The 19,397-nt window shown below is 38.3% G+C and overlaps 1 protein-coding gene across 2 annotated transcripts in view; it reads left to right on the plus strand.

Moving 5' to 3' along the window:
- LOC115218657 (protein FAM47E-like) overlaps window positions 1–11,725 on the plus strand; it is a 16,897-nt gene extending 5,172 nt beyond the window's left edge. For both annotated transcript variants that reach the window (XM_029788584.2, XM_036508199.1), the window contains 6 exons: window positions 2,930–3,165; window positions 5,415–5,514; window positions 6,260–6,511; window positions 7,911–8,120; window positions 10,976–11,053; window positions 11,460–11,725. In XM_029788584.2, the coding sequence (XP_029644444.1) occupies window positions 2,930–3,165; window positions 5,415–5,514; window positions 6,260–6,511; window positions 7,911–8,120; window positions 10,976–11,053; window positions 11,460–11,564 (981 nt within the window). In that variant the 3' untranslated portion in view covers window positions 11,565–11,725. The remainder of the gene's footprint in view (window positions 1–2,929; window positions 3,166–5,414; window positions 5,515–6,259; window positions 6,512–7,910; window positions 8,121–10,975; window positions 11,054–11,459) is intronic.
- Window positions 11,726–19,397: the final 7,672 nt, after the last annotated feature.

Below are 19,397 nucleotides of genomic sequence, written 5' to 3' on the forward strand. Positions count from 1 at the left end.
CAACATTACAGGAGACCTTTCCTGGCAAATGCACGGACACAACACAGAAAAGACTCCATCACAAACACTGCTTCATCTTTTCAGAACCAGAAAATTCTTTAATAACCCCACTCACTCTCAACAACACTAACACACACTTCACTACAAACATCAGAGGAGACCTGCAATGGAAATATGTGTGTGTGTATGCACACACACACACACATATATATTCTTTTATTTGCTTCACTCATTTGACTGCAGCCATGCTGTAGCACCGCCTCTAGTCAAACAAATCAACCTCACAACTTATTCTTTAGAAGCCTAGTACTTACCTTATCGGTCTCTTTTGCCAAACTGTTAAGTTACAGGAACATAAACACATCAACATCGGTTGTCAAGTGTTGGTGGGGGGACAAACACATACACACACAGGCACACACACACACACACATATATATATGATGGGCTTCTTTCAGTTTCCATCTACCAAATCCACTCACAAGGCTTTGGTCGACCTGAGGCTATAGTAGAAGAAATTTGCCCAAGATGCCATGCAGTGGGACTGAACCCAGAACCATATGGTTGTTAAGCAACCTACTTACCACACAGCCATGCTATATATATATATACATATATATATATATATATATATATATAATATATATATATATATATATATATATATAAAACTTACTTGGAAGAGGATGTGTGGCGTTTCGTCATATAATAACAAAATAATAAATAAAACATATGCATATATACATACATATATGTACGTACCTACATCTATATGTATATATACATGCATATATAGGTACAGGACACCAAAAAAACGTTGAACACAATGAGAAACGAAAACATAAAAACAGAACCATGGAAACGGACATTTTTTTAAACAACGAAAAAACAGGGTACAAGACATACAAGGAAAATTCCCCTTCTTCAGCCACCTCTGTTTCATCTACTCTGCGTAATGTGGAGTAGACAAAACGGAGGTGGCTGAAGAAGGGGAATTTTCCTTGTGTCGTATGTCTTGTACCCTGTTTTTACATTGTTTAAAAAAATGTCCGTTTCCATGGTTCTGTTTTTATGTTTTCGTTTCTCATTGTGTTCAACGTTTTTTTGGTGTCCTGTACCTATATATGCATGTATATATACATATAGATGTAGGTACGTACATATATGTATGTATATATGCATATGTTTTATTTATTATTTTGTTATTATATATATATATACATACACACACACACACACATATAAAAACTTTCTGTTAACAAAAGTTGAGATGTGTGGCATTCAGTTATTCCATAAATGAAAAATGCATTAAATACTACAAAATGTACACATAGGTCAGACACAGACAGACCCTAATCCTTCTTCAGTTATTGACCATATATTATCATCATCATCATTGTTGTTTAACGTCCGCTTTCCATGCTGGCATGGGTTGCATGGTTTGATTGAGGGCTGGCAAGCCAGAAATCTGCACCAGGCATACATACATATTTCATTTTCCATTGTTTACTTTCTGCAAAGCTAAATGAAAACAAATATGGAGGGTTGTTAGACCAGAATGAGAGGAAAATTAGTGAATGCTGGGAGAAATATTTTCTTTGAAAAGGGAACAGTTAGAAGAGAGAGAGAAAAAATGTCCAGTCCTTTGAACGTCCATGCAGGAAAAGTAAGATGGTGATGTGAGGAAAGGAAAGATGGACGATGGTTTCCTTTTGTGTCTCTACTGTTGCTTTGTTTCCCATTTTGATCCTCCATAAATCCTAAATTTTATTTTAGAATTTATGGGAGCAATTGTCTTTGAAGACTCATATTGTCATTAAATGCTTGAAATGAGGAATTGATAGACAGCCGACAACTGATGAAGGGTTGTTTTGCTGTATTGTTTTCCATATTTTTCTCTCGTCGTTTACGTATTTAACTCATTGTCTACGTATTTCATGTTGTTTACACAGTTAGTGATGTCCTTTACCAATATATGCATATATATATATATATGTGTGTGTGTGTATGTATATATATACACACATACATATATATATTATTTATTATTATTATTATTTAATTGAACGCCATGCATCCATTTCCAAGTAAATTTATCTTCACCTTTTTGATGTGACTATATACTGTTTTCTTCCTCCATCCTTCTCTAATTCTCTTTTTCTCCCCCTCCCTCTTTCACCGTTTTCTCTCTCTCTCTCTCTCCCTCTCTCTCTCCCTCTCTCTCTCTCTCTCTCTCATTGCACACACATGACCATCGTCCATCTTTCCTTTCCTCATGTGACCATCTTTCTTTTCCTGCATGGACATTCAAAAGACTGGACGTTTTTTGTCTCTCTTCTATCTTTTCTCTTTTTAAATAAAAGGAGTAGATAGACAGCTAAAAGCTGATGAAGGGTTATTTCTCTGTGTTTACTTGTCCTGTTTTCCATTTTTTCTCTTGTTGTTTACATATTCGATATGTTGTCTACGTATTTCATGTTGTTTGCACTGTTGGTAACGTCCTGTACTCTGTAATATATATGCTTATATATATTATTTATTATTATTATATATATATATATATATAAAGACATACACGTATGTGGGACAATGACAGTGTAACATGTTACACCTACAGAAAACTGGGGATGCATTAATATTGTGAGAAGGAAGGAGTTGGTGAAATGTTTGGAGTGGTGGTAGGAGGCCAGACAAATAACTGAAGGAGGAGAGACGTTGATATGAGACCAGACGGCTGTGAGGTGCAGAAGCCACAATAGAAAGTATAAAGAGAGGAGATAGTTTATATGTGTCGTAGGGGTTAAAGTAGCAAGGCTGTGATTGATGCCAGCATGGCTAGGATCCACATTGCTGTCATCTATCTCTGCAACATCATCATCTTTGTTATAGACTGGTCTTAAAGAACTAAAAACCATTATTGTCCTTTTAGGTGTTTCTGGATATTGTCAAACTGCTGGACCCAGAAATGTATAATCCCCAAAGTCCTGAAGAAATGGAAACTTCCACCAAGGACATTACCGAGATGAAGATTATTAATCAGTTTGCCTCTAATATTATTGAACCAAACTTGAATGAAAACGCAAACCATCAAATGGAAGAACAGAAGAAACAACTGGGAAACAAATCTTCTTTGGCTAATTCTGTTCCAGTTGCCACTTCTAACAAGTGAGTCGTCAATATTTTTTGTAATCTTCTTGTACACAACAACAGAAACAGTGATGGCATTGACTGTTTCTCTCAGACATTCTTCACAGACTAATTAGGCTGCTTGCTAATTACTTATTCCTTCATTAGGAATTACAAACTTCTTTGTTCGGACAAGCAGAATGAATAGAGTTACCTCCCTTGTTTAAGAACTGTAAAATGTTTATCCAACTTCGATTCGAACTATGAACTTTTCTGTCTACTTCCACATGTTGAATACTTTTAATAACTGAATGTTTGTAAATAGATCCGATCCAAACCGGGACGATAGAGAAATAGACAGAAGACAATGATATTTATTGGAGTAATGTTGAAGAGTCTTCTATACTCAAGGAGTTTGACTGGGAGTCTTTCTTGGAGTGTTGTAATACTTAACGCCTCTCATCATCATCATCATCATCATCGTTTAGCGTCCGTTTTCCATGCTAGCATGGGTTGGACGGTTCAACTGGGGTCTGTGAAGCCAGAAGGCTTCATCAGGCCCAGTCAGATCTGGCAGTGTTTCTACGGCTGGATGCCCTTCCTAACGCCAATGCCCTTCCTAACTTGAAGGAAATTCTTTAAAAGAAAACAAAAAAAAGCTATTTTTCATTCCCATATTTTGAGCTGTAATTGCAATTATCAGAAATCGTTGCAGAAAATTACAACTGATATCCAAAGACACAATCTTCAACGGCATGACTATACCAATAATAACACTGGTCAACACATATTTTCTGGCACAAGGTTTATCAATGGTTTTTAGTTAATTTTGGGGTACTAAATCCAAACATGGCACCAGATTTTGTCTGTCACGTCAGATTTTTTAGTTATAAAATCTTTTAATTTTTCTAGAAACAGCCATTTAATGCCCATAAAGGAAGAATTTGTAGATGCAATTTTTAATAGACAATGTCTTTTGTTTAATCTAATAAATCAAAACACAAAGTTGTAGGGATAAATGCCCATTAGCATGTAAGAAGTTTGATGTACAAAATCTCTATTCGTTGTGGTCTTTAATTCTGATCATCTTATTACTGCAAGAACTTCCTCTTTTTTTGACAATCTCTTGTGCACAGCTTCTGGAATATCTCTCATCAACCTCCAGCAGTAATCTGCCATCAGGTTTGAGTCCTTCTCAGCCTTTGTAGCATTCTTCCATTACATCTTGATGAAAGTGTTCACCTTGTTCTTTGCTAACCTCACTCAGGTTCTCTGGAAACTCACCCAAGTGATTCTGTAAGTGATTCTGCAATTTAATTCTCATTCTACATCAAAGTACTTGCAAACTCAAGATCAGCTCCTCTGCAAGTTCTTGATAGTTGTCGGCTTTCCTGTTCCCAGGGAAATTCCACACCACATCAGAGAAAGCATTCCAAGCTGCATTCATTGTTGTAACAAAATGTGGGTCCCTGAGGTATGTTCTTATTTGAGGTCCATCAAATATTCTTGCCTTCTTCTTCTCTTCACTGAGACTTGGAAAGGTTGTACATATCTATCCGGAGCAGTCTCTATTGTGATCAAGAACCTTCATGAATTGCTTCATCATACCACATTTCAACATAGGTTTTGCAAAGTTTGTGGGGAGCCCAGCTTTTGTCCTGGTCTCCAAATGTTACTTTAAAGTAAGCAAGATACACCTTCTTGACAAAGTTATTAATGTTGCATCTTTGAGCTTGTGGAGTGAAGTTTCCACAGACATAACAGAAGATATCAGGGTCTTACAACACGTTCTTCCTTTTGATGTTGTATCCATAATTAGATCACAGTGGTTCAGTTCACACCTGAAAAGAAGAGGAAGGACTTTAAAACAAAACTCAGCTTGAACATATTCTTCAAAATTAGCATGACAATCCAGCCAAAATTCCTGCATATAGTGTTGTAAAGTTAACTTTTGGTATGCTCCAGGTAAATAAAGGTATATACCGACGGCACAAAAATGTGATGTGATAGAGCAAATCTGGGGTCAGATTTGGAATCAGCACCAAAAAATTAGTCTAAAACAGCTCTAAGATTTGATGCCAGAAAATAAAAGTTTTATTTTGTTGATCCAGTGTACTTGGACATTGTCTGACAGGACAGTTCCAGAGGAAGCGATCGGATTACTCAATGGAAATTTAACCGGACACCGTCCACCCTCCCTTTCCTCTCTGTTATAGTGGGTGGGCGGAGGGTGGAGGTGAGAGGAGTGATTGAGATGCTTTGTCATTGAGTTTGTTGTCTACTTTCAGCGATGGTGAAACAGTGCGTAACCCATATCGGTGGCTGACCACGAAAAACGAAGACAAAAACAAAGAACAAAAGAAAGGAGACAGAATATCAGATGCACATGTAAGATACACTATGGCATCAAATGTACATCGTTTGCAGGATAGCATCAACATGTGTGTGTGTGTACATATACACATAGATACATACATATACATACACTCACACACATACATTCTGTTTGTGTATGTATATACATGTGTGTGTGTATATATATATATATATATATATATATATACGTATACATATAAGGTTATAAGGTATACATACACGCACACACACATGGACATGTAGGATATACAAACAACATTTGTTGAAATGCTATGTCACCATCAGTCATGGATTTTGTTAATTACAAATGGTTGAAACTTCTTGGATCCACAGACAGTGGATCTTTCATAGTGTCAGTGGCGTATCACATATTTATCACAATGAGATTCTACCACTTGCACAACTCGAGGCACTCAGAAAGTATAGTTGAGGTATGAGAGTTTGTGATTCTCTGCTCCCTTACATGGATGAGTTCCCTATTGAAGTGCTACTATGTGGATGAAGTCTTATTGATCACCAACAGATGAATATAACCTTAGACATCATCTTCTAGATTCTCTGCTATCTCTCTTTCTCTCTTTTATATTTTGGTTGTTACTCGATCATCATAAAATTCAATGGACAAACTATTACATATTGCACATGTCAATAATTTGACAGTCCACAAATTAAACATATTACATTTGACAGATGTGCTGTCATATATATTACATGTGTCAATTTGTAAAGCAAGTGTTTCTGTTATTGTGTCTTCCAGAATGATCATGTGAAAAATGTTATCCAAGAATTTTGTGAATGGGTATCAAGTCTTGGAGGAGACAACAGTATTGATGAGTCAACTATTAATGCACTTTTTAGCAATGATTATGAAAATAAACCAACTCTTTCTGTTCCAATTGAAATTGTTGACATTTCTCAAGGTACACACCATAACCTTGATGTGTCAGATAAAGTTTACCAAAACCAGAAACCTATCCAAAACAAAAGATTGAAACATAGACCGGCTGCAGTAAGAAACAAATGGTTTTCATTCTTTCTTTTTTTTTCTCTTACAAAAAGGAGTTTGCTATTATCTTTTATCTCTTACTTATTTAAGCCATTAGACTGTGGCCATGCTGGGGCACCACCTTGAAGAATTTTGAGTCAAATGAATTGACCCCAGTACTTATTCCATTGGTCTCTTTTGCCAAACCAATAAGTTATGGGGATGTAAACACACCAACAATGTTTGTCAAGCAGTGATGGTAGGACAAACAGACACAAAGACACACACACACATATGACACGATGCTTTCAGTTTCCGTCTACCAAATCCACCCACAAGGCTTTTGTCAGCCTGAGGCTATAGTAGAAAACACTTCCCCAAGATGCTATGCAGTGGGTCTGAACCCAGAACCATGTGGCTGGGAGACAAACTGTTTACCACACAGCCACACCTGTTTTAAAGTATTCCAAAATATTCTCAAAGGTTTAGACCTGTTGGCCATCTCAGGCTTTTTCAAGAGAAATAATTCTTCACTATTTGAATTATTAAATTAAGGGAATCTCCTCTATTTCCATAAACCTTTAAAACCTGATCATTGTTCTGTAGCCCTCAGATCAGCCCTGACCAAATTGACTAATGGTGTTGTTGTTGTGTAGCCCCAGGTCAGTCCTGATTAAGGAAATCTATGATCTATTGTCAAAGGTCTTCCTTTTCTGGCCACCATGCTTTATTTTTACGACTAGATTATCTTGGACTTTCTTAAGACAATGGATTGTGTTTTGAAGGAGATTTAGCTGTTGTTTCTAGCAGATTCAGGAAACACAGAGGTTCGCTCATTGGTTCAATGATGATTAAATAACGAAATGATAGCCACAACTTAACAGATAAGAAAAACATCCACTGAGTTGGTGCAATAAACGTGCTGTGCTTCTCTGGTAAGGAACCACACAAAGACATATTTGGGTTAAAGAAGACAATCCAGTGTGGCAATCCAGGCAGGGTGCCTTTATTTGCCTCTGCTGTCCTCTGTTTTATGTGTCCTGTGGTGGCCATAATGGAATCAGGCATGACAGAGTGGAAGCATGGCACTTGCTTTGCCATGGTTGTGTGCCTCTCATCACCAAACTATCACACTGCAACCATCTACACCGACCTTCCCACCTCCATCCCATCATCATATCAATCCCCACACACACATGCACAGAAGAGGACCCAGAGTTTGTAGACAGCAAAGTTTTCAGGCGTTTACAAAAAAAAACACCCTTATTTTCCATATTTAAATCTTTTAAAAAATATTTTATGTAAAATTTGTTATTAAATCAACAAGGTTGCCAAAATATCAAATAGAATACCTTATGGTGTGTGTGTGTGTGTATGATGCTAATATATTCATTTTCTCAAGACAATAATTTTCTTTTGCCAGAAACCATTAACACTTCCTCCATTATCTCACAAGAACAGTAAAAATCGCACAGAGCAAGTCTCACTATTTCCAACTAAAAGACCAGTGTTTGGTGCCTGGTATCTTCCAGTGAAGGCATGGAAGAAAGAAGATAATGAAAACCAATTAGAAGATTCTAAAGAATTACCAAGTGAAGAATTATCAGAGAGGAAAAAACTTAGTATTAGTCTGGTAAATCTCTCTCTCTTTTTATGTTCATACACACACTCACATATATATATATATACATACATATATACATACATACATAAAAGGACCCCCTTTGGTCATGAATGGACCATGGATTTGCACCCAGGAAGTTCCCCTCTGAGGCACAAGTCTGGACAAGATTGTTTACAGAAGACTAACAGTCATCCATGCATACCAGTTTCTCCTCTCCACACCACCAATATTATCCAAGGGAAAGGCAAAGGCGCTGATAGGGCCGGGCACCAGTGATGTCACAACTCAGTGCTACAGATGAGTGAACTGGAGCAACATGAAAATAAAGTGTCTTGCTCAACAACACGGTCAGGGAATCGAACTCACTACCTCATGATTGTGAGCCCAGCATTCTAACCACTGAGCCATACATACATATATACAGGACGGGCCAAATGTTATGCACCAAATAAGTTCAATACTCTCCAGAATTGTCAAAGACACGTTTCAATTTTCCTAAAATTGGATAGAATAAGTAAAATAATGATAGATACACATTTACTTGTACATGAAGAACAGAATGAATAATAATAATAATAATAATAATAATAATAATAATTAATAATAATAATTAATAATAATAATAATAATAAACCTCTCAATGGCAAATACCCAGAGAGCAAATAATGCTGATGTTGACAAAGCCCTTACCTCTGGCTTAAAATCTGAAACAGAAGGGTTTATCATAGCAGCCCAAGATCAAGGCCTACCAACAAGGAACTACCAGGCCAACATATTAAAGAACGGCAGTAGCCCAACATGTCATGTACGTCAACAACAAAATGAAACCATTGATCATATTGTCTCCATGTGCAGCCTTCTTGCGCCTACAGAGTATCTCAACAGGCATCATAGAGCTGCACAATATATTCACTGGGTAATTTGCAGAAGCCTGGACTTGGCCCATGATAAAAACTGGTGGGAACACAAACCATCTCCAGTGCTTGAAAATGACCACATCTCACTCCTCTGGAACTTCACCATTCAAACTGACAGAAAGATAGATGCAAATAGGCCAGACATCATATTGAAAGACTTCAGATAAAAATCATGCCTCCTCATTGATATGACTGTCCCAATCGATATAAACGTATCTGTCAAGATCTACCAAAAACTGAGCAAGTATAAAGATCTTGAAATAGAAATTAGCAAAATGTGGAACCTGAAGACTATAACAATACCTGTTGTCATAGTTGCCCTGGGAATGATAGCAAGGGGGGCTGATTGCTGCCTGGCTCAGATGCTGGGAGGCCCTGGGGTGGTAGAAAGTTGGAAGATAGTGTTCATAGGAACTGCCCATATCCTACACAAAAGGCTTTCTATGTAATCTCAAATTTTAAAACAAACACAATTTTCTTATGGTTTCTTAAACATTCTCTAGAATGTACAAAACCAAATATATGGCACCCTAGGCATAACACCAACGTGAACTTCTAACTTGTTGTCTCTTGAGGTCTCTGGGTTAGACTTGGAGCCAACTTGTACAAATGTAAAGCAAAAGTCAAACATAGAATAATAATAATAACAATAATAATAATAATAATAATAATAATAATAATAATAATAATATAAGTAATATGTCAAATGTTTTGGTCTGTAACTTTTGGTCCACTCTGTGTATGTATGTATGTGTGTGTGTGTGTGTGTGTGTATGTGTTTGTGTGTGTGTGTATGTATGCATGCATACAGTGGCATACTGGCCAGGTTGCCAGCTTACCCAATGGCAAGTGGGCCGCTGCGCCATTATAATCCCTATATGGAGGTCCATGTTAGTATCTAAGGGGGGCCATCCCCCAAAGTTTGAGAATTTTTTATTCACTCCTGGAAGAATGTATTAATTATTTCAGCCTGGCTGTGTTTGTAGACAGTTGAAAAGCATACTTTTAACAAAAAAAAAAAAAAAAATTAAATGATAGCATTGTGGGGGGCCCCGTTGTAGTTGCAGGTGGGCCCCTTAGTCTCCTGGCAACCAATATTTTTAGACCCAGTCCACCACTGCATGCATGTATGTATGTATGCATTTTAGTAAGTCAGTTAGTTAGTAAAATCAATAAAAAAAAGTACAGTTGCCATGGGAAACGGAAAATCTAACGTTTCAGGCAGGATATTTCTTGAGGGAAAATTGGAATGGAGAGAAATAAGTGAGAGATGGAATGTCAATGGTATGTTGCAAATGTGCTCCTGAAAGCAGTCAGCAAGGCATTAGCCTGTTTCCCCTATAGGCACAAGGTGTATGGTAAAGGAAGTGTGAAGAGTAGAGAGGAACCTTGAGAAAGAAGTTCAGAGGGGTCAAATTGAGAAGGGGTGTTAAGGAAGCAGAGAAGTTATGGGAGAGAAGGCTGTGAGATAACTGGACACAGAGTGAAGGGCATGGAAGGAGATGCTGGACAGTGCCATAGAGGTAGGAAGAAGAGGTAGAGCAAGATGCTACAAAAGCATTCTAGATGGAGATCCTGAGGAGTGTGATAGGAGTAGGGGATAGGTACAGGGAGAGAGAAAAAGGCTAAGAGTGATTAGTGAGGTAAGAGATGTTGGGTACCTAATAGAGGTAACCCAGGAATGATTTTTCTGGAAATGGTGAAGAGATATGAGTCTTGGAGGGAGGGGTGGGGATATGTAAAGTAATTGGTGGGCAGTAAGGTGTGGTTGGTGGAGTATAATATGTTCCATGTGTCACAAAATCTTCTGTAAATAATGAATTATTTGTTAGAAATTCCATATTACATTAAGCACAGTTACTTAAGTTCATTGTTAGAGATAGAGTATGGTACACAATCTTTGGTTATTTCTACAGAATAAGAAAGTGATAATATTTTATTTCACAGAATTCCAAACTGTCTTTGTTGTATTGTTCACAAGCATTTTTAGACTGGATCAACAATAGAGGATACAGAAAACCAGAAGTAAGTTCTGCTTTTGTTTTATCAGACATTGGTGTGTTAATGCATGTTGTGTAATCCTTTTATATAATTGTGTTAACACAGTTATTATGCACAAAATAGTGCACGTGTTACTGTGTGTGCGACAAAACAGTGTATATCTATTATACATCAATGTTCTCATATATATATGGCATACAATAATTTGAGAACACTTATTTTCCAAAATCTTAAGATTTATTTCATTTTTGTTTCAGTGAAATTTTGTCAAACTCTATATTTGTTGAGTCCAAAGAACAAACCAATATTTGGTATATTCCATTGAATACATCACTGTTTGAAAATAAGTCTCTTATTATCCAAACTATAATTAAATGGAATTGTTAGAACCCTCATGGGTTTAATTTTGTTTTTCTTTTTTCATTTTTAGTTCTTGAAGGAGATTACACTTCTACAGCAACAAACCAAGTTAAAGAACGAAGAGCAAAGTGTTGAAAGAGAAAAATCATTGAATTCCAAAACAATCCAAATGTAAACAGCTTTGAGAAATTTCAGATTCTTTCAATTATTTCAGAAAAGTTTTGTTTTTGTTCCTGATAAAAGTATTTTCTGGAATTTTGTAGTAAATTCAGCTCAAAGATATTTGATTCAAAATAAAGTTTCTAAGTGTTAAATACATGTTAATGTTTAATAGAATTACCATTTTCCAAACTATTAATCTCATTCTCAGTTATTCTATTTCGGTTTTGGCTAACAGTTCTCACCTGTGTTCTTCATCAGTTGAATATTATTCCATGTTTTTTTTTCCCAGAGTCTCTTAACAGACTTCAAGTCCTTCTGAAAGGTTTCATACTATGTGCCCCATGATCTTTCCCTGTCTTTTGCATTCTCCTGTTGGTGCCTAATGTTGCTTTAACATATCAATTATCTATTTGTGGCAGGATGGAACCAACCAATCACATTTCTTGTTCCACTGCCAAGTATTGGAGACTTTGCAGCAACAAAACCCTTCTTAAGAATTCTTTGTTTCTTATATGATCAGGATACAAAATTCTAAAGATTTTTTCCATGCAGCATTGGTAAAAGACCTTCAGCATTTTGATGAATTTTTCAGTTATCTCTCACATTTTGCTTGCCACTGGGTTAGGGTTAGGGTTATTCACTGAAATACTACTGTCACCTTTCCAATTCTGAATTTAAGAACAGTTCTGGCATGTCCATCATTGTAAAGAACACTGTCAACACATCACCTCATGTCTTTCACAGTCTTGTCTTCAACTATCAAAGTCAGTTTCATAACCAATCTCCAAGCTCATTATCTTTTCTATATTCATTCTCAGTCTAGTTTTCTTTGTCACCTCATCCAGGAGTTGAGGCTGTTATAGACATTGTCAGGATTCTTCCAGCTTGAAGGCATTGTCAATGAATGCCATATTAAACAAACTTTTATGATCTTTTCACAGAGGGACTAGCTAGTCTGCCAAATGTCAATCCAACAGAGGGACCAGCTATCTGAATTGACAGTAGCTTGGTAGATAAAGCAATTAAGGATATTAAGACAAGGGAAAGCCTCCAGCCCATTAGGAATCACTGCTGAGATGCTTAAAATATCTGGCAGCATAGGCTATAGCCTAGTCACCTGTATAGTCAACCAGGTGATACATGAAAGAGTCACACCCAATGACAGGTGTGGCAGCACCATAGTCAACTGCTACAAAGGTAAAGGTGATGCATTAGATACAAATAATTACAGAGGTATCAAATTGTTGGATCAGGTGATGAAAGTTACAGAGAGGGTCAAAGCCCAATTAATTAGGGAGAGAGTTAATTTAGACAAGATGCAGTTTGAGTTTGTGCCAGAAATATAGCACCACTGATGCTATATTTCTGGTAAAACAGTTTCAGGAGAAATTCCTAGCCAAAGATAAACCTCTGTACTTGGCTTTCATTGACATGGAGAAAGCTTTTGACAGGGTCCTCCAATCCCTTATTTGGTGGTCAGTGTCAAAACTAGGGATAGATGAGTGGTTAGTGAGAGCTGTACAAGCCACATACAGGGATGCTGTCAGTAAGGGGAGGGTTGGCAACAAGTATAGTGAAGAATTCTGGGCAGAAATAGGGGTCCACCAAGGATCAGTCCTCAGTCCTCTCTTATTCATCATAGTCCTCCAGGCAATAACAGAGGAATTCAAGACAGGATGCCCCTGGGAGCTTCTCTATGCTGATGATCTTGCTCTAATAGCTGACTCACTACCAGAACTGGAAGAAAGGTTTTAGGTGTGGAAGCAAGGTCTAGAATCAAAGGGCCTTAGAGTCAATCTAGCAAAAACCAAAGGCTTAGTAAGTAGGAAGGCAGACAAATCACAAATCCCCTTCAGGTAGATGGCCCTGCTCAATCTGTAGAAAAGGCATAGGTAGAAACTCCATAATATGTATCCTGTGTAAGCTACAGACACAAGAGGTGCTGCAATATCAAAGGAAGGTTACCTGGGAAGATAGTTTTTGCATGTGGCAAATGCACAGGAGCAATAAACACTGAAAATGCGCAGAAAACAGCTTCCATCAAATGCCAGAGGGTAAAACTAGAAGTAGTTGATAGCTTCCATTACCTAGGTGACCAAGTCAGTAGTGGGAGTGGATACTCTGAGAGCATAGCTGCTAGAATAAGAAAAACCTGGGAAAAGTTCAGAGAGCTCCTACCTCTGCTGGCAACAAAGGGCTTCTCACTCAGAGTGAAAGGTAGACTGTATGATGCATATGGGTGAACAGCCATACTACACGGCAGTAAAACATGGGCTGTGACTGCTGAGGACATGTGTAGGCTTGAAAGAAATGATGCTAGTATGCTCTGCTGGATGTGTAAATGTCAGTGTGCATACATGACAGAGTGTAAACGCCCTGAGAGAAAAGTTGGACCTAAGAAGCATCAGATGTGGTGTGCAAGAGAGACAGCTGTGCTGGTATGGTCATGCGTTACATATGGATGAGGACAGCTGTGTAAAGAAGTGTCACACCCTAACAGCAGAGGGAACCTGTAGAAGACATGAGATGAGGTGGTGAAGCATGACCTTCAAACGTTGGGGCTCACAGAGGCAATGACAAGCAACTGAGACCTTTGGAGATATGGCTGTGCTTGAGAAGACCCAGCAAGCCAAGTTACATCATAGCTGTGGCCTATGTTAGTGTTGCATAACCAGCCCATTTAAGAGTACTCTTCAAGCGTCAGACAATATGCTGTGATTGAGAAGACCTGTTGACTCAAGAGAAATCATTGTCATAGCCAATGCCAGTACCACCCAACTGGCACCTGTGCTGGTAGCATGTAAAAAACACCCTTTGATCGTGGTCGAATACAGTGCTGGTGGCATGTAAAAAGCACCCACTACACTCTCAGAGTGGTTGGCATTAGAAAGGGCATCCAGCTATAGAAACCTTGCCAGATAAGACTGGAACCTAGTGCAGCCTCCCAGCTTGCCAGTCCTCAGTCAAACCGTCCAACCCATGCCAGCATGGAAAGTGGACGTTAAATGATGATGATAATGATGTTCTAAGCTCAAGCCATTCTTAGGTTGGATTTTACCATTCATGTTTTTTTCAAGGTTGATAAAAGTAAAGACTAGGATCAACTTAAACACTTGAAGGTATTGCTCCAGCATGGGCACAGGCCAGTGACCAAAACCAGTAAAAGAATAAACCAATATAATTCTTTACAAAATTGTGCTTAAAGTTGAAAAATTGAACTTTTTTTTTCAATTATTTTTTTGTAATTTGAAGAAATTCTAGAAACTGTTGAAAATTTTGGTTTGGTCAGTATGGCCAACATGGCCACAGTGAAATTGTATGACACTTGCCGGTGGCACACGGTGTCCCATTAAACTGGAGATTCAACAATTGTTCTTCTATTCAAACAGTGGAACATGCTGTCCCATTCTTTGGTGTTTCATATTCTTGATATTCTCTGCAGACAGTGCAACATGTTGACCAACAATTTAGTTTGTGGATCATCTTGTCCTTGCTTCAGAAATTGTGTTTACGTAAAATTAAGTGGATGATAACATAGAAATTCTTTTGATGGTCAGATGACATTTGAAAGAGAATTCACGGGTAGTTGGTGGTGGTGGTGGTGGTGGTGGTGGTGGTGGTAGTGGTGGTGGCGGCTGCTGCTGCTGCTGTTGTTACTGCTGCTCTCCTCCTCCTCCTCCTCCTTCTTAATATTGATAAAACTGACATATCTAATTTCCATTTACTGTAGATTGCTCAGCCCCACTTGATAAAGTTTACAGCTGTGATGTCTTATCATTGCTTTGAGAAGTGTGACATCTGTTTTAAGCTGGGACATGTCTTAATGTCTAAGACTGTCTTAACTCTGCTACATTAGAATTAGACTATTGCAGATTCTTTTCCATTTACTTGTTAACTGCTTCATAAATGCATTTCTCACTCACCACAACTACCTGTCAACACCACCACCGCCACTATCATCACTGCCACCATATATATATACACATACACACATATACATATATATATGGAGTTGAGAATAAACCATTGTACTTGACATTCGTTAACTTACAGAAAGCCTTTGACAGAGTATCCCACAGTATGATATGGTGGGCTCTGAGGAAGTTAGGGGAAGATGAATGGCTTGTGAAAGCTGTACAAGCCAAGTACAGAGGTTCTGTTAGTAAGGTGAGAGTTAACCATGAGTATTGTGATGAATCTAGTGTACAGGTAGGCATTCATCAGGGTTTGATTCTCAGTCCCCTCATATTCATCAGTGTCCTCTCGGCCATAACAGAGGAATTCAAGACTGGCTGCCCCTGGGAACTACTGTATGCTGGTGATCTTGCTCTTATAGCAGATTCTGTAACAGAACTAGAAAAGAAATTCCAGGTGTGGAAACAAAACCTGGAGTCAAAGGGCCTTAAGGTTAACTTTTAACAAAGACTAAGGTTATAATAAGCTAGAAAACAGACAGGACCCTTCCCACATCAGGTAAATGGCCCTGCTCGATATGTAGAAAAGGTGTAGGCAGGAATTCTATATGGTTTACCCAGTGTAAGCTATCGACACACAAGGGGTATAATGGAATAATAGGGAGGTTATCAGAGAAGATAGTGTTTGTGGGTGGAAGACGCATGGGAGCCATAAACACTAGAGATACTTGGGAAATCCATTTTGTCAAATGCTCCAGAGGCTCTTTAGAGGTTGTGGATAATTTCTGTTATCTAGGGGACCAAATTAGTATTGGGGAAAAATGTACAGAAAGTGTAATAAGAATAAGAATGGAAAAAATTCAGAGAGCTTTTACTTCTATTGGCAACCAAAGGCCTCTCTCTCTCTCTCTCTCTCATTGAAAGAAAGATTGTATGATGCACATATATGAACGGCAATGCTGCATGGTAGTGAGACGTGGGCCCAGATTGCAGAAGACATGCAAAAGCTGGAGAGGAATGAAACTGGTATGCTCTGCTGGATGTGCAATGCCAGTGTACACATGCGACAGAGTTCAAGTGTATTGAGAGAGAAGGTGGGCATAAGGGGAATTAGATTCAGGGTGCAAGAGAGGAGACTGTGCTGGTTTGGTCATGTGATACAGATGGATGAAGACAGATGCATACAGAAGGGCCAGTAACTTAAAGTGGATGGAACTCAAGGAAGCAGGAAACCCAGGAAGACATGAGATGAAGTATTGAAGGCCGATCTCAAGGCACTGAGCCTTATGCAGATGATAAAGGACTGAAATATTTGGTGCTTTGCTCTACTCAAGAAGAACTGTCCACCACAACAAGTGGATACTGGTGTTGGTACCACATAAAAAGCCAGCATGGAAAACAGACATTAAATGATGATGATAGATGTTATTGATAACACCTAAAAGAAGGTTCTTTGACCTGGAGGAACTGATATCACCAGACAGCATCCAAAAACCATCAGGTGTTTCAACCCTGAACCATAACACTTTCCCATTAGCAACCACACGGGTTCACCTGTTGTCTGTGAACTTTGTGACATATCCATCCCCGCAAAAGTTGAGCTTTCAGTATTCTGCGATGTTATCAATCACTCTGCCCCATTCTCAAATTATCTCGTTTTGGATATATGCTTTCGCAATGATATCCCTAATATGGATAATTTAATGGTTCCTTGCATCACATTCAATTGATGTTCTTCCCTTTTTGTAGCATCCCATGTCTTGCATTTCAAAGCACAGCCAAGACAATGCAAACGGACGGTGTGGAACACATGGCTTTCATCCAGCTCCGTCTTGAGCACATCATGCTAATATTCTCTTCAAAATTTCAGCATCCATATATCAGAACATATTCACTGTGTATCCCAAGTAGACCTATTCCTTTACCTCCTTGATTTCATGGCTTTCCTCCTCTATTTCCACCCTGTGCTATCTCTTCAAACCATATATATATATATATATATATATTAGGGAGGAATTCTGCATGATGTCCCCAGTGCAAGCCTTGTCACATTCTGCATGAGGCTGAATCTCCCTTAGAACTACATTATGGTATGCAGTACTCAGCCACTTGCACATTAATTTTATGAGCAGACTGTTCTGTTGATCAGATAACAGGAACTTCATCATAAGCAACAGAATGCCATTTTTTAAAAAGAGTGAAAGAAAAGGAAATGTTCCATATCGTAAGGCAAAAATGTCTTGTGTTTAGTATAAGCAGTGAAAACTAAGACTTCGCCCTTGACTCACGCTCAGTTTTTATAATAACAGCCTGTGCATCAGTGTTTATCCAGGGGCTTGGCCTCCAGATCTGTGACACCTAAAAACATTTTCCTGCCCCTATATAAGAATTTTTTTCATTTTCTTCCAACCACTTGAAGGTTTATCTTGCTCCAGTCCACTCAGCTGGCCAAAATGAAAGGGGCCAGTCTTGTCATATTCCTGAGAACTACGTTAATGGTATGCATGACTGTGAAGTACTCAGCCACTTGTAAGTTAATTTTATCCTCATGTGGTAATGAAAAGTGAAAATGCTGTAGTTATTTGTCTTTGATTTAACAATGTCTCTGTGTCTACACATCAACTTTTCTTTCGGCCTATGTATCTACTGTCTCTCCACTTTCTCTTACACTTCCTCTGTGTCCCTCTTCTCTCCCACTTCTTTTAATTTAGCAATGTGTGTATGTATCTATGTATCAAATTTTCTTTCACTCTATATATTTACTTTTCTTGCAATCTGATAAACATTTAAAAACACAAAACGAATACCGTCACCACTCACTGTCTCTTCCACTCTGTCACTCTCTCTACTCCTTCTCTCTCGCTTTGCCACTCACTTCTTCCTTTGAAATAAATGTGACACATACCACAGGTATGTACAAACACAAAACAAAGCATATTGATACTATTGATAAATACTAGGCAGTGGCTTTCATGGCTCCTGATCTTAACTGATTGGAAGTACATGTTTTGGCTTAGTATAAAAAAGATGGGCTATAGCAAATATTCTGCTCAATACCACTTGTCAGTTGTTGACCATAACCAGTTGAGCATGTCCCTTGGTGGCTGATGATATGTGCATCTCTGATCATAAGCAGAAGTAATAGGGGAGCATAATAGCCATGTGTTGAGAGGAGTTTTTTTTTTTTTGAGTTTGGATAATTCACCTTTGGAAACATGGGTGTTTCATTCAACAGCCCTTAGTGAAGGACCTTTTGATTGGGATAGGCAACTCAGCCTGAAGAAATGCCTAACTGGGCTTCTCCTGCAAGGTCATGCACTGCTTGCTCTTTATATAAGGTCACTATGTTGCACGCATGGTTGTAATGCATATGCTTAGTGCACCCTTATCAGACGGGTGCTCATGAGGGCTCCATATATTTGTACCCCAGACGAAATTTGATGGTGTGTGCTGCTCTCCCACTCAATAATAATTTCCACTATGACCGCAAGAGCTATAACTTTGATGGAAGGGGTTAGGCTATTACATCAACCCCAGTGCACCACTGGTACCTATTTCATTGACCCCGAAAAGATGAAAAGCAAAGTCAACCTCAGCAGAATTTGAACTCAGAACATAAAGACAAACAAAATGTTGATAAGCATTTCGCCTAGTACGCTAGCAATTTGGCCAGCCTGCCACTTTGGAGGTGTAAAATATTAATGTTCCATGTTGCATCACTTTGTCGTTTGTTTTGTAGCTTTAGTGATTTAGTAGTAAAGTGATATATTTCTCTATATATTTCTATTTTTGTTGTAGGAAAAAAGATATGGGGATTATGGTAAGGTATTTGCATGTCTGACAGTTTAAGAGATGTGTATAGCGCCATTCCTCCTTCGTCAGAAACATTTGTCACCTCTAAATGCCACATTTTTTCATGTGACCTTAAAAAC

This window comes from Octopus sinensis, linkage group LG13 (assembly GCF_006345805.1).
Source record: "Octopus sinensis linkage group LG13, ASM634580v1, whole genome shotgun sequence".
Lineage (NCBI taxonomy): Eukaryota > Metazoa > Mollusca > Cephalopoda > Octopoda > Octopodidae > Octopus > Octopus sinensis.